The 25,374-nt window shown below is 41.1% G+C and overlaps 1 protein-coding gene and 1 pseudogene across 1 annotated transcript in view; both read right to left on the bottom strand.

The window, feature by feature from the left end:
- The window catches only part of LOC105979494, a 5,292-nt pseudogene extending 5,221 nt beyond the window's left edge, over window positions 1-71 (bottom strand).
- Window positions 72-839: 768 nt separating this feature from the next.
- ABCB10 (ATP binding cassette subfamily B member 10) overlaps window positions 840-25,374 on the bottom strand; it is a 38,836-nt gene continuing 14,301 nt past the window's right edge. The window contains exons 3-14 of the mRNA XM_013007119.2: window positions 23,664-23,864; window positions 21,995-22,197; window positions 18,262-18,396; window positions 17,384-17,530; window positions 15,657-15,792; window positions 12,119-12,214; window positions 10,127-10,336; window positions 8,347-8,426; window positions 7,114-7,294; window positions 4,643-4,686; window positions 3,469-3,503; window positions 840-3,012 (exon numbers count right to left, since the gene is read on the bottom strand). Of these exons, the coding sequence (XP_012862573.1) occupies window positions 2,781-3,012; window positions 3,469-3,503; window positions 4,643-4,686; window positions 7,114-7,294; window positions 8,347-8,426; window positions 10,127-10,336; window positions 12,119-12,214; window positions 15,657-15,792; window positions 17,384-17,530; window positions 18,262-18,396; window positions 21,995-22,197; window positions 23,664-23,864 (1,700 nt within the window). The 3' untranslated portion in view covers window positions 840-2,780. The remainder of the gene's footprint in view (window positions 3,013-3,468; window positions 3,504-4,642; window positions 4,687-7,113; window positions 7,295-8,346; window positions 8,427-10,126; window positions 10,337-12,118; window positions 12,215-15,656; window positions 15,793-17,383; window positions 17,531-18,261; window positions 18,397-21,994; window positions 22,198-23,663; window positions 23,865-25,374) is intronic.

The following is a 25,374-nucleotide window of genomic DNA, read 5'->3' on the forward strand; positions in this document are numbered from 1 at the left end:
GGGATGTCCAATTGTCTACAGATGGGCATTGGGTCTCCACTCCATGCCCCGCCCCCTTTCACCTTGGGCATGATTTTATTCTGGGTCTTATAGCCTTGATTTTTAAGATACTTAAAAGGAGCTACTTGAGAAGCAAATTATGAAAATATCAAACAATTATGCAGGCTAAAATATTATACATGTTCTTGTACATAGCAACCTTTTAGGACAGGGGAGAGCTGCCTCAGGGGTTTCTAAGGCCGTAAGTCTGAAGGTGGAAGTGATGAGGAATGGGAATGGGGAAACAGGGTGGAAGTAGATGAGTGCTGTTACATTGTGGGGACTGCAATCAATGATGAATCAAAATATGTATGAATTGTTCAACAGAAAACTGATGTCCTTTGCCAGCCTTCACCCATTAAAACAAGAAGGCCAAATCTGGTAACATGCAAACACTCTGGAAACAAAAGTGTTATGAAAACACAGTGTTAATAACACTTTTTCCCCTTGTAATTTTTACCGACCTTAACTCTGCTCTTAAACTATAAGCTCCTTGAGAGTAGGTGCTATGGCTTTATCCATCTCTTATCAACTCCACAGCACATAGTCTTACTATGCCTGGTCCAACATGGGGGCATAATATGTACTGGATTGAAGCAAGTAGGGAGCTGTTTCCAAATAACAAAGAAATGGAGGACAGTACCTATTTTCAGCAAGGAGGAAAGGAGTAGAAATTGGAATTACAAGGCATGTTTCTATAGCTGTACTATCCCTGAATCTTTTATTCCTGAATCTCCACAAGTTCTAATGAAAATCTGAATGTTGTCATAAAAATGTTTATAAGAAGTGAAAGACACAAATAAAATTCACTATAAATTTTAATTCATGATATAAAATTTCCCTTAGAAATAAAATTAAAACATCTTGCATTAGAAAAAAATACATATAGTGATCCAACTCAATTTGTAACTACTTCTGTGGCACAAACAGATTCCCCAAGACTCAGCTTGGTCATTGGTTGTCTGCCTTTGGAATACCAGAGTAGTACACTGCACAAAGAATGCAGCTTGTTAGAATGATTGTCAGAGATGTACTACCGCAAAGAACATTGACTTCATTCGTTCATTCAATTTATCTTATTCATCAATAAACATCTATAGGTAGAATGAAATAAGTCAGTGTTTGTCATGACATAGTGGTTTCCTTGGCCAGTCTGATTAGGGAATGAATGAGTCCACAACTCCTAGTGATCCTAGTGTCAAATCTTTCTCCCACTAAGTGGCTTGAGGATTGAAGCTGTCAGATTTTCAGACAGCACTTGCCACTGGACCACTAGGACCCCCTCCCTTTGCCTTAGTTGATTATGACTCGGAATGACCCGAGAACACAGGGTCGGCTGCCCCACCGGTTTCCAAAGCGGTCAGTCTTTCTGAAAGCAGACCACAGCATCCTTCTTCTAGTGAGCAGCTGATGGTCAACCACTGATTGACCTCAAACACTTTAATCACTGCCACCAGGGCTCCTTAGATTCCTTAGTACCTGGGAAAACTGCCATTTTAATTTTATGAGCATAATTACTTAAGAGTTTGGCATCATTCCTTGGTGACAACAAAAGAACAGCAAGATAACAGTACAAAGCCTGAAAATAACAGCAATGACACCAAATGTGGGTGATTCGATGGTCATCAGCATTGCTTTAAGGTTTCTGAGACATGGAGGTGAATAAAACTGTTACCATTAAAAAAGTGTTATTCACGTTGTCTTTTCTGGAGAGTAACAAGGTCTTATGGTTGGTTGGTTACTTTGTGGAACAGTAAGAACTTCTAAACTTTCTCCAAATGTTTTAAATAGAAAATTATGGTTATATTATTCAGATTTTAGCATCCCTGAGTAAAATTTCAAAAGCATATAAGCTGTAAAGTTCAATTTGCCTGGGAATTAGAAACTTTTAAAAGATACTTTTCTAAATACATGCCTTCAGACAAATTAAATGTAAAATTAATTTTTATCTTGCTAAGACTTGGCACTTCAATCCTGGTTTCCCAAAATAAACAGGAACACATACATGCAAACACAGAAGACATTTTCCTGGGTGATGAATAAGGCTTCTCTTTTTAAACAGTCATTAGGATCACATGTACCAGCAATGTTGAAAATCACATGCACTCAAACACAATCACATCCCATAATACATATCCCTAAACTCTCATACCTTTTAAGACACATACTAGCAATGTAAAATTTCTCTGCTCTCTACTTAATAATGTAAACTATTTATATATGCTAATTAGGATCACTTCATGAGATTAGGATTTTAAAAGAGGGCTAGATTTTCACTTTGCATGAAGATTAGACGCAAGCCAATTTTAAATCTACCAAGTAACATTAGACACAAAGTGGGCATAATACTATTAAGAGAATTTTACAGCGATTAGTAATGCGGCCTAAAATAATTAGGCTTTTACTTATAATCCCCTTTTCAAAGTTGTCATTTGACAATAGTTTTCAATCTATAACAGCAAGAAAAATAAAATGAAATGGCATTTTATGTTAATTATAATATTCCAAGGTAAAATACAAAACCTGAAAATAACTTCAGTGCTATAGATATTTAGAAAATTATTAAAACTCTGAATAAAAAGGTCTTAAGGACAGGTACATTTCAAAATAATTTTTATACATTTGGGGAAATGAAGTTTGATTACAGATTTCATATATTTTCCAGTTTTTTTCTTGAAATGCTGTTCTGCTTTCAATTCTCATTCAATTTCATAAAGAAGTAATACAAGTCAACTATTTCACTATGCTGACATAAAATTTTGTTTGTTCATTAATCTTCGGTACATCCCATCTGGTTTTGAAAGCAGTTCTTCATGTTTCCCACATTCAGTAATTTTTCCTTGGTCAAGAACAGCAACCATATTAGCATTCTTAATAGTGGACAGACGATGGGCAATAATTAACACTGTTCTCCCTTTCATGAGGCGATCCAGAGCTTCTTGTACAAGGTACTCATTTTCCGCATCCAGGGCACTGTTAGAGAAAAGGAACACAAGAAAGCAGACTTCAGTGTCAGGCACACTCTCTCCCGCTGTGCTTCTGGTTACAGCTCTGAAAGGGGCTTCATTCACAGTGAACTGCCGTGGTCAAACTTTTGTCAACTTTTTGAGTAAAAATATATAAGAAAGAAGCTTGGGACTCTTTGATCTTGATAAAACTGTCATATAAATAGAAAGGTATTCGGCATAGTGCCTGATTACAGTGATTAAGGATTCATCAAGAACATGTTTGAATTAGAAAAAGCATCCTCTAATTATAACTCAATCCTTCTACTGTCTTCCAAGCATCATTATTAATTCATATTCAATAGCTGCATTGTAGGGGCGGGGGCATTTTCAGTTGTATTACTTTGCATTACAGAATTAACAGTTTTGGCAAAGGAAGAATCCTGCCTTAAAACAATTACATACATGATTAAGATATCCTCACCTGGTTGCTTCATCTAGGAGAAGAATTTTGGGATTCTGAAGGGGAAAAAAAAATACAGTTTTTACTAACAAAAACAACAACAACAACAAACTCTTTAGCACTAAGTGTTAAGGTAGGGATACGATGCTACAGCGTGGTTGTTGTCATGGGGTGGCGTCAAACACATTCCTGCCCCCAAGGACCCCACACCATACAGAACTGCTCCAGGGGGTTTTCTTGGCCGTAATCTTTGTGGGAACAGATCACTAGGTCTTAGTCCACAGGACCCTGAGAAGATTCAAACCATCAGGCTCTTGGTTAGTGTCAAGCACATAACCTGGTGTCTCCAGGGCTCCTTCCGCTAACATGGACAAACCGCAACAAAATCTTACATAAGGGAAAGCGTCAGACACAGAAGAGAATACATTGTCTCATACTGCTGATCTGAAGTGTTCAGAAAAGGCAAACCTATAGAAACAGAGAGTAAACCAGAGGTGGGCTGGAATCAGAACAGGGCATAACGGCAGGACGAACTCTTTGGGGTGCTAGAAATGCTCTTAAAAAAAAAAAAAGCTCTGAAATTGGATGACTCTATAAAGTTTATTAAAGAAATTTTATTTTATAGAGAGAGATTTTATCGTCTAGAACTCATACTTCAATGGAGATATTTTAAACCACATAGAAACATAAACTGCAGACTAATTATAGAGAAGTCTACTGTTTCTTAAAAAAATCAAATACCTATGACTTTAAGTTAAAATGGCTCTCTCTCTTTATGATTCACGTGTGAGCACTTAATTATTCTGGTAAACAACCACTATTTTTCCCATTAGACTATATGCCGTGTAATGGGAGGCCTGTGTTAAAACTTCTCTTGCTGACAATCTCGGTACCAGATTTGTTCAATGTCAACATTGCCCTCAATGAGACCAAAAGTGTCAACCTTATACCGAATCTCCCCCTTCTTTTTCACTTCCTGCCCCAAGAAGAGGAAAGGGAAATTACAAAAAAAGTAAATTAAAAATTTACTACTCTAGCTTTAAGAAATCAAAACAATGTTTTGAAAATGATGATGGCAACAGATGTACAAATGTGCTTGACACAATGGATGCATGTATGCATTGTGATAAGAGCCCCCAATAAAATGATTAAAAAAAAAAAAAGAACAAAACACCCAAGTGGCTTAAAGACTCACCTTGAGTAGAGCACGTGCGATTGCAATCCGCTGTTTCTGCCCACCTGACAAAGACATTTTCTTTTTTAAAGTTAAAGCATTAACAAAAACTCTGGGTATAGGCTTTTCTGTTAAAGCATATGCCAATTTAAAGGTTACTTCTTTCAGTCAGCCAAAGAAGACATACATGGTAAAGTAGAACACTATTTTTTTCTCAAGGAATGCTATTACTGACATATCTTACTCATTCCGGTATATCCCTTACCTTCCCATACAGTTCTGTTGTTCAATCCCATGGGGGGGGGGCTATACAATCATCAGTGCTAGCAACGCCCTTCTCCCCCCTTTGCGCCCCCCCCCAAGCTATTTTTTAAAAATAGTCTCCCCCATCAAACTCAACATGTATTATTCCATTTAATCTTTAAAACAAATCCGATGTGGCAGATTCCTTAACCGTTCCCATAGATGAAAATGTGAAGCCCAAAGAAAAAATAACATATAATTGGTAAGTGGCAGAACCAAAGTTTGCATCTAGGCAGTGTGAAGGGCTACATTGATCTCCCTAATAGACTACCCAATGTAGCAAAGAAACCAGAAACTCAAACTAGCTTCCAGACACTCCTTGAGATGGACGGAACCAAATTCCCATCCTGCTACATAGCACTCCTCCCCACGGCTTCCATTCTCAAGTCCTTCTGTCCCTTAGCAGACGACTTTGCAGATCCGCACACAGAGTAGGATATGGGCATGCATGAGACTGGCGGTTTAGACTAAACCGCTCTAACATCTGACCCACCTTAAACTCAAATTCTACTGAGAGCAAAGGAAACTACTATGGGGTGAAAACGGGATAAGTTAGATAATAAAATAGAGGTAAACGCACCAAGATGATAGTGTCCCTTCCTTGTCTGTTTCTAATACCCTCCTTCCTTCATTTCCCAAGGTCACACAGCTCCAAAATTACAACCTGAAATGTCTCAGAGGGCAGCACCCGGGACGCACTGCTCCCAACTTAAGTTGCTTTAAAACCCAACTCCATTTCTGATGATACAAACATTCCTTTTAAACTAATGTTATTGGGCAAGCATACGAATAGTTATTGCTGGATATCATATTCTTTGGGCTAAAAGGAAAGCTCACTGTCAACAACTGAAATATGTATTATTGTTGTGAAACAGATAAGCCAGTGCACACCATGAGGCTAAGTACAGGAAAAGCAATTCTTTCTGAAACTCTCCTACTGCTGAGCGAGTCTGAATGGAGAGAGCAGCCAGCTCATGATTCTGATAAGTTCTGAGGGATCCATTCTGACAGTGGTGCCCTGGGAATCGACAGCTACATATCCTTCTTTTCCCAGGAAGTTAGCATAGAGGGGTGACTTTGGTTACGTCACTGTGAAATGAACTTGAGAATCCTGCTAGATGGAAAAGCATGAAGTAATTAGTCCCAATGGAGAAGGTGAAGGGCTAAGAGAGCAAGCCACAGGTTGCTGCAGATCCTAAACCTTTATGCTCAATGGTCTCATCTTAGAGCTGGTATCCTGCCTCAGGGTGGCTTTCAGAGAGAGATACACAGCATTTACACAACATTGTATGATTCTCCTGAATGTCCCATATCAATAAAAAAAATCTTTTTATCCACTTTCTCTGATACAAGAAATAATATTCACATAACAAAATTTAAGTAAGACTTAAGTCATCCTTGTTTTAAATTCCCTATAGTCTAACAACAAACACCAAGTTTTAGAGTTGGAAGGATAATGGCTCATGAGTATCTTTTTTTTTTGGTCATGAGTCTCTTAATCTACCCTGCTAACCATCACTCTGACAGAGATGCCTCCTGCTCTGGCAGACAATTTGGGAAGAAAACACATGTTAATATTTGTAAAGGAAGAAACATTTGGGTTTTGCTAAAACGTTTCCTTTCAGTTCTACTTATTGATTCAACTTCTGCTCTCTAACACAATACACAGTTTCTGAAAATATGGTACTTAACGTGGGATGTAACATGCTAGGTGTAGTCTGACCATCCCAAGGAACAGGAGAGACTCAACATGGCTGTTGAGTTCCCCCATTGATCTGGTCCTGGGCAACTACACCACGGTCCAAATATGGAAGTCCCAACTCCAACCCCAACCCCGGTCTAGTGTGTAAAATGCAGGCTGGAGAGTAAAGTCTCCTTCAAAGGCTGTTACGTTTCTGTCTCAGAGTCCTCGTCTCTCTGGACAGATCATCTTGCCATCCGGCATCATTTTAGTTTTCTGATATTTTTGAGGACCGTGGGTTGCAACGCATACTTTGTCTCACGAGAGAGAAACGCTGCAGTGGGAATGGGGCTGAAAGTGAGGGCAGAAGGGCAGGTGTCAGGAAGAGTTGAGAATAATTCTAAAACCCTCGGGGGGATATCCTGCTTAGAAAATAACTCTGCAATCTGGACACATTCAGGGGGTTCTGTGGAGAAACATTTGCTCCAGAGCAGTCGGAGAAGCATACCTGAGAGGAGAATACCCTTTTCTCCAACCACCGTGTCGAATCCTTGAGGGAAATTGTGAATGAAAGCAGCTGCATTGGCCACATCCGCTGCCCTCTCTATTTGCTCCGCTGTCACCAGGGCCGGATCTTCTGCGCCATAAGCAATATTCTCAGCAATTGTGCAAGAAAACAAAATTGGTTCCTGCCAATTGTAAACAAAACTTTCTTTGTCATAAACGTTCAAAGAGCCTTCAAACAACTCTAATGGAGCCTTCAAACAACTCTTAATGGATAGCACTTCCATCTAAGAAACTACTCCCAAAGAACAGAGACCATTTTCTTGGCTTAGCTTCCCGCGTCTCCACACATGTACCCGGGAGACTTGTTGTAACTTCCTATTTCACCATGAATGGAATTGATTTTATTGTACGTAGTTCCCACCACACTATCGATAGTGAGCTACCACAGGCCCTGGTACATAGGCACAGGGAAATGGGGGCAGGGGTGACATAATCCAGTTCTGTTCATGCGCTTTCAAATATACAAGCCTGATGGGAACATGACAGTTGGACAGAATTCTTATCAATGGTCCTAAAAAGAGATGCCAGCTTCTTTTCTTCATTCCTAAACCATAAGCACCACTGATACCCTTCCCCTGCTGATGTGGCCCTCACCACTGTCCCCCACCTCCCACCCAGTAGAAGTAGAGTGGGTGAGGCTAAGGTATGAGGACACTAAGTAGAAGGATGAGGCGTAGAGATGGTGGGAGGCTCAGGTCTGTTCACTGTCCACTTAACTTGAAAAGAGGACTCCTGATTCATTTAATCTTCACTTGCAAATCCCTGAAACCCATTATGGAAAACAATACGCTGGCCAATAAGGAAAATGGGAAACGGGAAGACTCAGTATGCTATAGAATCATAGAATCAGTCTATCATTTTCTAGACTGTATTATGAAGCAATGCTGTTCCCTGGCTTTTGATTTAAAAGGAAAACAGTCAGTGTTTCGATTGGCTAAAGTGCGTAATGTCTTTAGAAAAACAGCACCATCATTTACACTTAAACAGCCTTCCATTCATTCCAAATGAATTTACTGTATCTGGAAAACTTCCATTCCTCCCCTCCTGAAAGGTTCGAGCCCAAGAAGAAAACAAATGACCAATGCGATATTTTTAAAATGTGTAATGTGGTTCAGTCCCGGGTTTCAGCACACACAAAAAATGTGTAATGATAATGGAACCCTCCCTTTCTTACCTGACTTACTGTGCTGATCTTGGACCTCAGCCAGACAGGATTCAGCTGACGGATGTCACAACCATCAAGGCTAATCGTTCCTTATAGACGAAAAAAGAAAAGATCACTGAGCTTCATGGAAACTAATAGAAACACATAGAAGCATTTGGTGGGAAAACTCCAGACTCAGTTTTTAAAAAAATTTACAGTATCTCAAAACCTCTAAACAGAATCTAAAGCAACATTATTTCATGAGATTTTCCAGCAAAATGGGGCTTCTGGATTATCCACGATGACTACCTGCTGAATGCATCCAACCCTTTGGATTCCGAGTTATAGCACACCTTTGATCCTGAATAAAATTCTGTAGGGAAGGGACAAGTTATGAGGGATTCATGGGTTGGCAGCGATGGCACAGTGCTGAAGTAGGCACCTGTGCCAGTGGTGGGCTATTTAGGCTGCTTCCTCACCATGTCAGGTCAGCAACTACCTTGCGAGCCTTCTTCTGTAATGAAGTCTTGGGAAACGTCCGGGAAGTACAAGCTCTAACCTATTAGTTTCAACACTCTCTGTGATTTTTTAGCTTTTTATTACTTCTTAAAATACCCTTTCTATGTATATTTAGAAGGGAATCTGCTGTCATCAACTCGTAATCTCAAAAAGATCCAGGGGCAGAGCTTTTAAGTAATTAGATCCTCACATTGTGATTTTGGATAAAATAATTCGTTCTACACATTGCAGATACTCAGTAAGTGCTCAGTGGCAGTTAAGAAATGCCAGAAGGGATGCACAGGCCAGAGGACGTGGGCAATTCTCACTTGCTCCCCTTCCTCTTCCTTAGCAGTTTACAGGTGGACATGCCAGCTGTAAGCTTTCATCAACTAGGAAAACTTAGGAATCTCTGACTGGAACAGCAACCTTTAGCGTTAAAGGTAAACGTGGCAGAAATTAAAGTGTGAGTTCCCATCTTGATATATTTACTGTGATGAAGAAACTAGATTCATTCAATTTTTTGACTTCATATGCAACCATCTAATTGAGAGTTGTTAATAGGAAGTAAACACAAGAAAATGATTCCAGAGACAGTATTGTAAACCCCATTTTAACACAATTGGTGATCCCCTGGCTTAAATAATTTTTCAGTAGATTTGAGCCAAAAGCACAGGGTGCAAAGACCACAAAATCTATTCTTCATAAATTCTTGGTTTGTTTTTTAATAGCAGTTCTCTGCTTGCTAAGAAATCAAACCATTTTCTCGGTCCAAAGTGAAATCAATACATACATCTACTCCAGGCACAGCCTTGTGTTAAGCTGTGAACAGAATAAAAAGAAGTAAAATATATTCCTTGCTCTTAAAGATATAATTAAAGTGGGGGAGGGCACAGAAAGAGAAACATGCATTAAGGCAGCCACACTTCCGGTCATACTGGGGTTTACAGATTTTCCAGGAAGAAAAAAGCTGAGATGGCACTCCTGTAGCCAGCAATGGAATGCCAACAGTGTAACTGACAGTGGCACACCGCCTGGCACCAAGCACAGCACTCTTGCCCAGCTTCTAGCAGGGAAAACGAGGAGGTGAAATCAGGAACTGACTCTGAACTTCTAGAGATAAGAGTTGGCCATCACACCCTAAAAGGGGACACTTTTCCTTTAAGGGATTTCTTTGCTGGGAATAAACCCGCTGGCATTTAGAATTCTGATTTGAAAGGTTCTTGTTCTTCACAAGTGATTTTCTCCAGGGTACAGGAGCAGGAGGAGGGCTGTAGAGGGTCTCCCTGCCTTACAAGATGGTGAAACTTACCCGAAATGGGGTCATACAGCCTCAGGAGGAGTGAAACCACAGTTGATTTGCCAGAACCACTAGAGCCAACCAACGCTGTGACAGATCCTGATGGGATAAGGAGGCTGAAATCCTGGAATATGGGCATTTCGGGGCGGGCCGGGTAGGCAAAATGCACTTTCTTGAATTCCAAAGTGCCCTGGAAGGCTCTCTCATGTAAACGCGCTCCCTCTGAAATGTAAGATGAAATACTAATCACTTAAAGCAAAAGGCAAACTCATAGCTGAGCTCAAATCATCTCCCCCTCGTCTACATGAATAGCTCATTAACAGCTAAGGTTTGGAGCACGGGTTTTTAATGAGCAAGTCGGGGTGTAGGCCTGTGTCCAAATGTCTACATGAGCCTGCTCTGCACCTGCTATGTAGGGCAGCCATAAGCAGTCAAAATCACTATTCCAACCTTACTGAGGCTCGGATGTTGAACAACTCGCTCAAGCCGGCAAGTGGCCGAGTTAGGTCTGCTCCCGGATTGGTCTAGTTTCAAATCCAGTTTCATTTTCACTTTCTCACTCTACGTCATTTCCTTGTTCAGTGTTTATCTGAGCAGCAAACCTACACCCAATGTTTGAGGGGAGTGTGGTACAGAGGTAAGAGTCTCACAAAGCCACAGGAGCAGGGAGAGCAGACATCTATTCTGCCCTAGCAGTAACTGAGGAGAAGCTGTTCAGCCTGTCTCACCTAGGCATATTTTCTAGAATCAGCCACACTGGAACAATATTAGGCTCTGGCTTATTGACTTGGGGTTAATCAACAAGGTTCCAGGAGTGAGTACTTATGGGGAGCGGCCACGACCCTATCACTTCAGAGGCTTAGCTAGTTGGGGTAGGTCCAAGTTCCTGCTTAACTGGCTCATAGAAGAGTTAAGGAAGGAGCTAGCTCTAGTCAATTAGTACCAACACACTACCTGGTCCCCCCCAAATGCTAGGAAACTTAGAGGTTCTTATAGATATGATTCTTGTTGCTTCCTCTCCACACAACTGCCCTAAACAAACTGTAAAATTACTAGGAAAGATAAATCTGGTGGGCTAGCCTGGGGTAACATTCACTTTATCTTGCTCTCAAAGATCATCAGAAGGAGATACATACTAGGAAGCCCACCAAGGGCCAACCCCTGTTCTTCCCAGAAACACCCTCGGGCCCTGGAATGCGTGAGCAATGTTCTTCCTCTGTGACCACCCTCCTTCCACCTGCGCCATGCAGCCTTCAGGTGTTCTCATCCTCAGCCTCCCACGTCCCTGCCCACCCCTATGTCATACATTTTCCATTTTATTGGCCCGATGCACAATCATTTACCTTGAAGCTGTGCTTTACTTTCTGAAGTAGTAAGAGTTGGGACAATAATTTGCTCTAATGTATTTGGTGACTAATAATTGTTGATGTTAGATGCCGTTGAATCGGTTCTGGCTCATAGTGACCCTCGGTACAAAAGAACACCCATCTCCGAGCCATTGCCAATGTTACTCTTATGTTTGAGCCCACTCTTGCAGCCACTGTGTCAATCCATCTCCTTGACAGCCTTCGTCTTTTGAACTTCCCACCCACTTCCCACGCATGCTGTCCTTTTCCAGGGACTAGTTTCTCCTGATAACATGTGGTGGCTTAGTGTTTGCACATTGGACTGCTAACTGCAAAGTCAGTCGGGCAAAACTTCCAGCTGCTCCATGAAATACAGACGAGGCCTTCTACTCCTGTAGAACGTTACAGTCTTGGAAACCCAGAGGCAGTTCTCCCCTGTCCGACAGTCACTATGAGTCAGAACTGACTCAATGGCAGAGAGTCATTTTACGTTATTACTTATGAAAGCCAAGGAATCAATCCATTGCAAGCTGAGGCGAGGCTTTCCCTATGTCCAGTGCCCACAGCCAGTTTATGTTTGACATGGAGGACAAGGCTGTCTAATGAACCAAAGTCACAATTATCCCAGCAAAGGACAACAAACCCCTGGAGTACCCACCATTAAAAGGAAGAATGGGCTTTCTCTCCAGGAGCTCCCAGAGGCGTCCGCCAGCACCCAGTCCTTTCATCAGCTCAGAATAAAAAGAGCTCAAGCCTGGGGAGAAACAGAAAAATCAACAAATATCCTTAGACACCAGGGAATGGCCTCCTGATACTCCCAAGAAGCAATCACTTACTTCTAATATTAAACCTGTTATTTCCCATACTGAATTTAAGGCAGCTATCTGGGAATCTATATTCAGGACTCTTTGTTTTATGTCATGTTTTCTTTCAGATTCACCTCCTTCAATTTCTGATTTCTAATATGTACTTAAATTTTGATCAGGAAATTTACAATTACATATAGCCATTACTAGTCAACCATACAAATCACAGTGCTATAGCTAGTACCCTTATCACAGACCCTAACACCATGAAGTATAATGCTTACCCAACAGTGAAAAAGAATATAAAATGCCCTGATATTTATCTTAAGGATAGATCCATAGGTCAAATCACTCTAGTAAATGCATATGCTAAAAAATGAGAAAGGGAGGGAAAAAGGGAAAAAATGAGAAAGAATTTTGTAATACTAAATTATCCAGCAATTTGTTTCTAAAGTCAGTAATGAACAATGATTTAATTGATGGCAATATAAAGAAACTCCAGATAATGGTTCATGTATAAGTAAGAGAACATATTTGTAACATTTTCCCTAAGTAAGAATGATAGGCAATTTCAGTTCAGCTACTCTTCCTAGAGCACACGGATACTCATGTAGAATAGAATGCATTCAGGTTGAACTGAAATAGCACCAGGGATTCTGAAGGTTGTGTGAAGGTTGCCTCTTCAAACAAAACTTTTGGAAAAGAGGAGGAGACTCAAGAACCTGAGTTCTGGAGCTCCCAGGAAGAACAAAGACCTCTACCAAATACATCTTTGTGTTTCAGAATGAGGGACAGGCAGAAGAACCTACAAAAAAGCAGAGGATTATGTGCTACACCTCAACAGGACACCTGGAGGGCAGCCCCTCCCCCAGTGCCCCTGGACCTCGGTGGAGGAGAGGAAAAGGTGAGCGGACATATTGCCTCTTCTCCCTACCCCTCTACCACCACGAGGACACCAAGACTTCTCCCCACATACGTGGGCTTGGTGAGTCTGTGCTGGGGAGAAGCAAATGTGATTGAACTCAGGTGGGAAAATTCACAGGTTCGTACCCTAGTGCTGAGAGGGTCCTAGCCTGGCTCACTGCATTGAGGGCAGAAAAAGCAAAAACTCCAAACTCACTGCCATTGAGTTGATTCCAATTATAGTGATATTATAAGATGGGCTAGAACTGTCCATGTGTTTCTGAAAGTGTAACTCTATGGGTGTAGAAACCTTTGTCTCTCTCCAGTGAAGCAGCTAGTGGTTTCAAACCGCTGACCTTGCAAGTGTAGTAGCCCAATGCATAACCACTACGTACCCAGGGCTCCTATCTGAGCAGAATGAAGAGACAAAAATCAGCTGGAGACTGGTTCTCAAGCAGGGCTGGAAATCTTGGGACTAGATTGTGGTAACACTTCCCTGGATACTAAGGGGTGAACCTGCCCTGGGGGTGGTAGTGCAGAATGAGGTGAGTCTCTGTCCGGGGAAAATGAGCACAGGAGTGGCTGAACCTCATCTCTCCATAGACACAGTATCCAAAGAGGTAGCACCGGAGTCTGTGGGCAAATGCCTAGAGGAGAGTAATTTTACAGAGACCCTGGACCCTGCTCAGAGAAGTCAATGAATACAGTTTGGGCAGGTGGCTAGTGTCTTGGCTCTTCTCTCCCAGTTGGTGTTGCTTGTGTTGTTACTGGCCTAGACTCCCTAAAAACTCAGGAGCCAATCTGAAAACCAGGATCTCGACAAGGGTAGTGTTCATTTCCTGCTATCAGCCCCAGACCTATAGCACAAGAAGAAATAGCAAAATATAAAAAGAAACTATTACTGAGAGGTGAATAATGGGTAAGGAGGACAGAAAATGAAGAAATAAGAAAAAATATATAGATATGTACATATGTAAATATATATACATAGGTGTATTTGTTTATGTGTATATACATGCAAATATAACAAGGAAGCAGAGGACTTAGGGCCTCTACTTAAATCTTACCTAAGTACAAGAATGGTTTGTTTTAACAGTGTGGCATTTGTATGGTACTCACCTTCCCAACACAATTGCTGAAGACAAAATGGGTATATAAGCAAACATGGTGAAGAAAGCTGAGAGTGCTCAGCTATTAAGAGATATAGCATCTGGGGTCTTAAAGGCTTGTAGTTAAACAAGCAGTCATCTATCAGGAAAGCAACAAAGCCCACCAGCCTGTGTGAGCATGAGGTGTTGACGGAAAAGGTATCAAAAGTTTCAAGGCATGTGGATGTAGTGGTGACCCAAAACCCACCTTACAGATAATTGGACAGTCCCTCTCAGAAGGGTTACACAGAAGGGATGATGAATCCAGGGTGCGGTATGGCACTGATGAAACACATCCGTAATTATCCTATCATTCTTTAATATTTCCTCCCCTTACTTTTATGGTTTTTATTTGTTTTACCTAATTAATCATGTTAGATTTTCATATGTTCATTTGTATAATTAGGATAGTTAAACATGAAAACCAAGATCGGTAACCCTTCAGACACAATAGCAGGAGTAATGATTCCCCGAGGGTATGGGAAGAGGGGAGTGTAGGGTGAACTGATAGCATCGATGACTGTATAATCCCACTTGAGGGGAATATATGTGAATGGACATATTGGATGGTGTGAGATAAGGCAAAAATAAATAAATTAGGGTTCCTGGTGGGGAGGGGAAGAGAGGGAGGAGATAAAGGGGAGCTGATATCAAGGAGTTCAAGAAGAAAGAAACTGTTTTGAACCTGATTGTGGTAGCAATTGTACAATATTGCTGGATGTGATTGAACTATGGAATGTTATGATATCTGTAAGAGCTCCCCAAAACATGATTAAAAAAGACAAGAATAAATACTGGCAAGGATGTGGAAGGATAGAAATGCCCATACATTGCTGGTGGATTGATTGCAGGTTTGTACAGCCACTGTGGAAACCCTTAAACGTGTGGTGCTTCCTTAAATAAATGAACATGCAAATATCCTAAGATCCTGCAGTCTCTCTACTTGGTATATACCCTAAAGAGATGAAGAATGGGGGAGGGGGAGGGAAGAGAGTTAAAGGAGGGCTCAGTAGGAAGTTGCAAGATGGTGCCCGGCTATGAAAAGATATAGTGTCTGGGGTCTTAAAGGCTTGAAAATAAACAAGTGACCCTCTAGCTGAGAAGCAGCAAAGCCCATACGGAAGAAGCACACCAGCCTGTGTGATCGTGAGGTGTCGATAGGATCAAGTATCAGGCATCAGGCATCAAAGACCCAAAACAAAAAATCATATCAATGGGCAGTATTACCCGCTAAGGGAAACTTTGGTCTAAAGGTATGAGAGAGTAAAGTTTTTATTTCATCTACTATATACGTCATTTTTCATTTGAAACCCTCCCAAAGTCCAGTTAAATTCTATACCTCCAATGCTCAGTCCAACCCAGAAAGCATACATGAGGAAGGAAGAGAGTTCACCCACAGTCATGTGGGCACTGCCCATCAGCAGCCCTCCTTTGTAGAGGACAGAGAGCACAATCAGGTTCCCAGAGAGCCCCACCTGGGAGGGAAGGAAAGAGAGAGTCAGGGAGAATCAACGTGAAAGTGGGATTCATGAAGGTTACTCTTATTTTAACTTTTATAATCTTTCTGAAATATTAGATCCAATCTGAATTTAAAATAAATATTTTTGAAAAATTATAATATTGAATAATCTCACTGCTATGAAAACACAGGTGCTCAATCACCCATCAGATTCCTCATTTTTTTAAAAATTCATTTTATTGGGGGTTCGTACAACTCTTACCACAATCCGTACATACAACTATTGTGTCAAGCACATTTGTACATTTGTTGCCATCATCATTCTCAAAACATTTGCTTTCTATTTGAGCCCTTGGTATCAGCTCATTTCTACCCCCTCCCCTCCTCCTCCCCCGTGAACCCTTGATAATTTATAAATTATTATTATTATGTCATATCTCCTCGTTTTCTTAATCTACTCAATTTACCAAGGACAAAACAGTAAAGGTTTCTTCCTCAACTGAAGGAAACAGATGTCAGTTAAATGAACTGTACATTTTAATGAAATATCCTGGACAAAGGTACCAGGCTGCAAAATTAGACTCTTATTGCTATGATCTGGTTTTGTTTTTTTCAGTAGATGTGTGGGTGGTCACAAGTGCCTTTTCCCTGAGCCTCCAATTCCTTATCTGCTAAATGATGACAATTATTGAATTGCCTCTATATTTCTTCCCAGCTTGAATATATTGTGTACAAATTTGCCCATATGGTGATTTTCTAGTTCAGTGTTGGATTTGAGTTGATTATGACCAGTATTTCCTACTTTGCTCTTGAAACTCACTAAGGGTGTTTCTGTTACTCCTCAGTGGTTGTCACACGTTTCTGGGCATCAGCATGGCCAAGGACTGATCAAAGCATATATAATAAGGCCCATAAAGCAGAGTTGGTGAGTGGTACTGGTACCACTGAGCTTGGGTCACACTCAGAGAACCAGTGCCCTATCTCACAGTTGGTTGCCCCACCTCTCGATCCTCTTCTATAATAAAGATATGTTAAAGACGATAATTCTTTGTCTTGAAGTAGAACAAAATTATTTTATTTATGGCAGAGCCACAGAATAAATTACAGTGAACCCTCGTTTATCGCGGTTAATCTGTTCTAGACCCTACTGTGATAAATGAAATTCCGTGAAGTAGGATTCCTTATTCAAGTCGAAATGGCGTGCAACCTCCACGATTTTCTTGCCATCTTTGATCACATCCAAAAGTTTTACCTTTTCCTGGATGGTGAGCATCTTCCTCTGGCGCTTATTTTTATTGTCAGAAGGCTTAGAAGAAGAAGCTCGTTTAGGAGCCATCATAGGGCTTAGATAAAATTTCTTAAAAATCGCAAACAATTACAGTACACTGTACAAAAGCAAAAATGCATCTGATACGTAGCTCCGATACGTAGCGATGCAGACAGAAGCGTGTACAGTATGAGCCAATCAGTGGCAGTAATGACAGAGCATGCGCTGTTACGCAAAAACCGCGATAGAGTGAAGCCGCGGAAGTCGAAGCGCGAAGTGGCGAGGGTTCACTGTACATCATAGCATCTGCGTTTTTCATTCTTTAAAATGGTATACTTACTGCTCCAAAGAAACCAGCCCGAGCAAAGGCCTCTTTCCGTGCTAACTGCATCACATAATCCACTTGGCTGGTATATTTGTCCATTTCGGTCATTTCTTTCCCAAAAGCCCGAACAGTTCTTATGTTTCCAATACGTTCCTCAGCTAGCTGAGGAATGAGTACATGTAAATGTGAGAAGTTACATTCAAAAGTTTCAAGAGGCAAAATTAAAACAGGATTCTTCTTTTAAAGATACTACCAAAAATAAAACAACCACAAAATACCAATGGAAAGCAATTTATGACATAAACCCAAATTAAAAAAAGAAAACTATAAGGCAAAGCATATTTTTATTAAAAAATTATGTATATATATAAGTAGGTAGAAAGATCAATAGTAATGAAGACAGATACATAAATATATTTCATGTAGTAGAAGATTTTAAAGCGCAGATTCCAAGATATGATTTTAATATTATCTCTGAGAGATAGGATTATATACATTTTTGTCTTTTTTCCTTATTTACATTTTCAAACGATTCAAATATAAACAGATAGCCTTTGTAACATGAAAATATAAGTCGCTTTTAATATTTTTAAAAGGCAGTATTGGACAGCATTACAAAATTAGCCTTATAAATAAATGAAAAAATTATTTCAAACATAGGAAGCTTTGTGTCCTATAAAATAGTGGTGATAAGTGGACTGAGCAGATGCTCAGGCAAGCTAGATCTACTTGGAGATGTGGGCAACGATCTGGTCTAAAAGGCCAAGATCGGAGGAAAGAGGAAGGAAGGACAAGGACTTGGAGAGCCTAAGCCTATCCCTTGGGGGCCGCCTCCTCGGAATGTGGCGCTGGCCCTATTATCCAGAAGCTCAGAAGATGGGGAAGGCCGTTACCTGAGTGGCTTGTGCCAGGGCGTCCTGCGTGACTTTGGTCAGTTTCCGTAGGTATCGTCCATAAACCACAGCAAGGATGGACATCGGAGGCACAACACTCAAAACAAAAGTGGCCAGATTAGGCGAGACAAAAAACTGTCAAAAATGAAAGCCAGGCAGAGTTACACAGAAGGACAAGAAATTCTCATCCCTAACTACAGATTTATGTTGTTATTTTTTCTTTTCCTTCCTTTCTTGCCTTTTTTTTTCCTTCCACAGGCCTGCTAGAATGTGCTCAAAGTCGTACAACCAAAACATATATTTGTGTTGTTGTTCAAAACCTTACTAGCAAAATGTAAACCAGTTAATGATATTGATTCCATTCTTCTAGTTGTACAAACGTTCTCACCTTCGAATTCTAAGTTGTTCCTCTGCCTTTAACACAAATTCACTGCTCTTTCAGTTCAAACTGCTGCTGGCAATTGAGACCATTATAGATAGTTCTTAAAAGAGCATTGTGATCAAGGCAGACACTTCATGCAAATTAAGCTCAACTATTGTTTGGGGCTTTTTTTAATCATTTTATTAGGGGCTCCGACAACTTTTATCACAATCCACACATACATCAATTGTGTAAAGCACATTTGTACATTCATTGCCCTCATCATTCTCCAATATTGTTTGGTTTTAAGAAGACTAAAAGAGCTATTTTCAGCTTAAGGTTTAAAGATTATCTCCTGGTCAACAGTTTCAAGGGGTTCTTCCAACCTTCTATGGTTCCAAGAATCTATAGTTCCTAAGAATTTTAAATCTTTCTGCATCATCTCCTTTTGATGATGATTCTTCTACAGAATCTTTGATCAAATGTTTAGTAGTATCCCCTTACAAACAGGAACCGGACAAAGATGTCCTCTCTTACCACTGCAACTTTGTACTGGAAGTCGTAGCCAGGACAATAAGGCAAGAAACGGAAACAAAGGCTTCCAATTTGCTAAGGAAGAAGTAAAACGATCCCTTTTTCATAGAAGATATGAAGATTAGAAAATCCTGGATCCTCAGCAAGTAAACTACTGGAACTAATCGAAAGATTTAGCTAAGAAGCAGACTACAAGATCAACATACAAAATCTGTTGGATTATTTTATACCAACAAAGTGAATTCTGAAAACGAAATAGGGAAATCAATACCATTTACAATAGTTATAAAAATTATATTTAGGTGTAAATTTAACCAGAAATTTAAGACTTTTACAAAGAAAACGACAAAACACTATTGAAGCAAACTAAGAGGCCTACATAATAGAAGAATATGCCATAGAAATGTTTAACATTACAAAAATGCCTACATAATTCAAAAGTGATTTTTAAATACAAAGCAATCCTGATTCAGAGATCAACATTCTTTAAAGAGATGGGGGGAAAAACAAACAAACCAAAAATCACTAACTTTACGTGGAGAAGAGCGCTGGTGGCCTAGTGGTTGCAATCCACAAGGTCAGCGGTTGGAGACCAGCAGCTCTGAGGTCAAAAGACACAGCTTTCTACTCTCACAAGCAGTTATAGGCCTGGAAACCCACAGGGGCGGTTCTACCCGGTCTTACAGGGTTGCCATGAGTTGGCAACAAGTTGAGAGCCGTGAGAGAGAACTTTGTATGGAAAGGAATTGAGGAGAAGCAAAAGCATTACTGAAAAGGAACAAAGCAGGAGGTCCCATATTTCTCAACTTCAAAACCTGTTATATAGCTGCAGAAGTCAAGACAGACTCACAGGTTACCACAACAGACCCCTCAATCAATGGAACAGAATTGGGAACACAGAAGTAAATCTGTCCACTTATGGACATGGTCTTCCACAAATAAATGGCTAAAATCCATCAAACGAGGGAAGGGCAGTCTTTTTCAACAAATGATGCTGGCATACTGGGCTGAAGGTAACAGGTGGGAACTCCGAGACTACTTCTAGTTACTCCTCAGGTCTAGAATCGAGTTCCCTGCTCCAAAGCTCAGCTTTTAACCAAACAATAAGACAAGCTCATAGGACGAACAGTAACACCAGGCAGGTAGGCACACCTTAGTACAATCAATTATATACTCTGAGACTAGCCTTGGAAGGCAGGAGTGGACAGGAAAGGAGGAATGGAAGTGGTACATATAGGAAAGAAGTGGAAATGGGGTGCTATTAAATTGTGGAGATTGCAGTCAATGTCATAAAACAAAATGTGTATACATTATTGAATGGAAAACCAATTTGCTCTGTAAGCTTTTACTCAAGTCACAATAAAGTTTCGATAAATAGATAAAAATATTACATCCCAATCACTGAGTGGGAAGGTGTTCAATATGGCTCCATTCTTCTGATGTCAGGGCAGCGGAGGTGGTGGTGCATGAAGGCAAGCAGCCACACATTTTCCCTCCATTCCTGACTCTCTCTTACCCTGCTGCTTCAACAGAATAGAAACCAAGCTTTGTACCCTGGATGACTGCTTCCAAGCATTTCTGTTTCTAGTACTACACAATTAACTAGGATATAGACCAGAAACACTAAATAGGTCATTAGGCCAATCAACTGGGATGCCCTGTGACACCTTGTCCCTGAACCTCCAAACCAAGAAACCAAATCTGATGAGGTTTTTGGTTGTACAAAAGCAGGCTCAGCAGCTAATTTTTTTTCAGTCAGTGTTGTAAATGTATCTATCACATAACTTTTGCTTATTTAACTTTATACAAGTATACAATTTATTGACACAATTACAATAAGCAGTTGTGTAGACTCATCCTTAATCAACATACTATTCCCATTAACGTGTACAGCAGGTTCTTGGTACCACTATTCAAACACCTCATCTTTACTGCTCCATGAATATTCATCCGATGGAGAGTTTCTGAAGAAATTGTAAAAATCGTGTACCATTGGATTAATGCTGCCCACATTAGGCCAGGGTTTTCCTACAATAGATAAGGAGGAGCCCAGGCATTTTGTGTAGGCAGCCCTCGATTTAAAACAGGGTTCCATTCCAGTGTCTGTCCAAAGTCAGGTTTTATTTAAGTCAAATATTTTGTTTTTTCCCTTTACTTTTCATAGCCTTCTAAATGGTAATATTTGCAAGTAAACATCCAGAAAGGATAATATCAATAAACTACATGTCACAACAATGTATGTAGTACATATTACTAAAAATAAGGTGTACAACAAATATATATAATCGACAACTCTATTAAGTCATAAGTCAGGGACTAAGGCATTACACCAAGCTGACTCCAACTACAGCAACCCAGTAAGTCAGAGAGGAACTGTCCTTAGGGTTTCCGAGACTGTAAATCTTAATAAAGAGGGGGCCAGCCTCATCCTTCTCCTGTAGAGTTGTTGGTAGGCTTGAACTATTGACCTGTATTCAGTTCTGGATGACCTCAGGAGCACTGAACAATCAGAGCAACATGTCCCACGGGATGATCAAGATGGCAGAGAAGTCAAAAACCCCATAGCTTATGATAAACAGGTGAAGGAAGGCTGAAGGCCTAGAACAATATCAAGTTGAAGGGTCATTAGAGTGGTCTTTCAGTGGGGTTGGTTGATTGACATCTCCACTAGATACAGCAGGCCCGGCCTAGAGAGGAAAGTGATCTCCGTGGCGTGAGGCCATGATCCTGGCTCTGCCATGCTCACAGAATTGTGGGGAGACCACCAGAAGCTCCCCTCCTGCTTGAGGGGCTGAAGCCTCAGCCAGAAGGCACCAAAGGAAAAATGAGCCAACATACCATCATGCCAATGCCAACAGAAGCCTGGGCCCCAGCCCGGAGTCCATCAGAGAGGTTTTCAGTTACGGAACGCCCCAGCAGTGCAGTGTCTGAGGAGAGTCGGTTAATCAATTCGCCTGTGCGAGTCTTGTCAAAGAAAGCAACCTCTTGCCTCAGAACAGAGGAGAACAACGAAGTTCTCAACTGATTCACAATGCGTTGACCTACAAATGCAAGATGGAATGGCATTAAAAGGATGCAGCGATTGGTACCCATGAAGAGCAAGTGTTGGTCTGCAGCAGTTTGGCCTGGTGTCATAAAACCTAAGTCCTCCAGTCCACTGAGCCATCTGGAGGGCATCATCTCATACGCGTGGACATGAACTTTGTCTCAGCACTGGTACGTGAATAGTCATATTAAAACAGAGTATTTATTTTTCTCTTAGAAACCACAGTTTCCAGATGGAAACAGGAGCTAGTGATAAATAGAACATGACTGAGAGGTTTTAAAATTTTTTATTTACACTCAAGTTTTGCTAGATTCATTAACTTCTCAAAAGCTTTTGTGCCTCCTTGGTAACCCTTTTCTGTAATGAACCTTCAAATGGCAAGGACTGGTTAATGATCTACGGAGCATTTTATTAGCTAAATAGTGAGCAACAGACTTACAGTTTGGTTCCCCGGGCTTTATCATTATTGTGATGGTGACTTATGTCATTAACAACTAGTTAATAGTTGAGCTATGGGACGGTGAGGCTATAAGGAATAATAATATATTGCATGGATATAGGAAAAATAAGATCTGCGTTGAATACCGGAACCTTCTACATGAATATATTATAAAATTGATCAGCCCAGTTTGTGCTGAAAGAAACAAATGCACGGGGGGACCATGAGCACCTACCTGTAGCTCTTTGAAGGTCTCCCGACTCCATCCTCATGAATGAGCACTGCCCTCACACCTCCCATGACGTAACCAAAAACCCCAAACTCAATGCAGTTGAGTTGATTCTGACTGAGAGTGACCCCACAGAGCAAAGTAGAACCACTCCGTCGGGTTTCCCAGGCTGTCTATTTTTTATGGGGACACAGAGCCTTTTCTTTCTCACACAGCTGCTGGGTTTGAACTGCTGACCATGCGGTTAGCAGCACAACGTGTAACCCACCATACTACCAAGGCGCCCATAAGATGTTGTAGTGGTTAGGTGCCATCCAGATGGTTCTGACTCATAGTGACCCTATGTACAACAGAACAAAATACCACCCCGTTTGTGCCATGCTCGGTTGTTTTTAATGCTTGAGTCCATTGTTGGAAGCCATTGTGTCCATCATCTTGCCATAAGATGTCCACTGCCATTGAGTCGATTCTGCTTCATAGCGACCATACAGGGCAGGGTGGAACTGGCCCTGCGGGTTTCTGAGACTGTAACTCTGTATGGGAGTGGAGAGCCTCGTCTTTTACTCCCTTAGCTATTGATACGAGTGCCTCATGTAAAACACCCCATAACTCCAGGATCAGGATCTGTCCTCCTGAATGTGATGCCTGGGCAGGAAAAGGCTGAGGCTGGGAGCAGCAAGAGCCGTGTAGCACACAACACTGGAGGTCCGAGCAAATCCACAGGAACCCCAGGCATTTGCGGGGAGTAGGGGTGGGTGGGGCGTATTGCCAAGACGGAAGGAAGGCCCTTTACCTGCAGTCTGCATGAGGTAGACACGGATGGCATTCGCAGCAGCTCCGCAGAGAAACACACCACTGAGCACCAGGCAGAGGCTGGTCAGGTTGCTGGTATAGTCCACAGTGGGGTCTGTATAAATAACATCGATGATCTTCCCCAGGAAGAAAGGGGCAGACATGGTGATGACACTAGACACTGTCAAAAACCCAACAGCGGCTGAAAGAAGAAAGTACAATCATGTCAACGCTTTAGAAGGGCCAATGCTTTTTGTGTGTGTGCAAATTTTGCCTGAGACCAACTTAAAATTCTTCTTGTTTAAATAAACTGTCATCAGATTTTGAATTATTATCAGTTTCTAAGAGCTTCCTTCCACTGTTTCTAGATCCCTAACTTAAACAACCTCAAAACCAAACCTATGTCCCTTGAGCGGGTTGATTTCAACTTATAGTGAGCCTATAGAACAGAAAAGAACTGCCCCTTAGGGTTTCCAAGACTATACATCTTTATGGAAACAGACAGTCACATCTTTCTCTCTTGGAGTGGTTGTTGAGTTTGAACTACCAACCTCACAGTTAGCAGCCTAAAGCTTAATCAAATGTGCCACCAACAGTCCTTACCTTACTAAAACGAAGCACAACATTGATTTTAAGGCCAGAACAAGTCAGGTGAGTGTAAGGACCTTTCTGTTCATTCTTAAGCAGGTAAAATAAAGGACTTTTTGCATTATCCTGTTTTGATTATCCTTCCCTACTAAGCATAATCAAGAATTAACTATGGAAACTCATTCTGGCCTCCCTCCCTGGTCTTGGTTTTGGTATTCAACTCAGACCATTTTTCCCACATGCACGATATATATGTGTGTGTGTGTGTGTGTGTGTGTGTATGTATATAATATCCTTGGGGCTCTTACAGCTCTTATCACAATCCATCCATCCATCCATTGTGTCAGGCACATTTGTACATATGTTGCCATCATTTTCAAAACAGTTTCTTTCTACTTGAGCCCTTGGTATCAGCTTCTCATTTTTGGGCCCTCCCTCCTGCCCTCCCTTCTCCATGAACCCTTGATAATTTATAAATAATTATTTTTTTCATGTCTTACACTGACCATTGTCTCCCTTCACCCACTTTTCTGTTGTCTGTCCCACTTTTCTGTTATATGTAGACCATTGTGATCAGTTTCCCCTTTCTCCCCTCCCCACCTTCCCCTTCTGGTATTGCTATTCTCATTATTGGTCCTGAGGGGTTTATCTGTCCTGGAATCCTTGTGTTTCCAGCTCTTATCTGTACCCGTGTACATGCTCTGGTCTAGCCGTATTTGTAAGGTAGAACTGAGGTCATGATAGTGGTGGGGAGGAAATATTAAAGAACTAGAGGAAAGTTGTGTTTCGTTGGTGCTATACTGCACCCTGATTGGCTCATCTCTTCATTGTGACACTTCTGTAAGGGGATGTCCAATTATCTACAGATGGGGTTTGGGTCTCTACTCCATGCTCCCCCTCATTCACATTGGTATGATTTTTTGTTCTGGGTCTTTGATGCCTGATACCTGATTCCATCGCCATCTCATGATCACCCAGGCTGGTGTGCTTCTTCCATGTGGGCTTTGTTGCTTCTCAGCTAGACAGTCTCTTGTTCATCTTCAAGCCTTTAAGACCCCAGACACTATATCTTTTGATAGCCGGGCACCATCAGCTTTCTTCACCACATTTGCTATACACCCATT

Source organism: Echinops telfairi, unplaced genomic scaffold (assembly GCF_000313985.2).
Source record: "Echinops telfairi isolate 266 unplaced genomic scaffold, ASM31398v2 ScPeMD7_7424;HRSCAF=8462, whole genome shotgun sequence".
Classification (NCBI taxonomy): domain Eukaryota; kingdom Metazoa; phylum Chordata; class Mammalia; order Afrosoricida; family Tenrecidae; genus Echinops; species Echinops telfairi.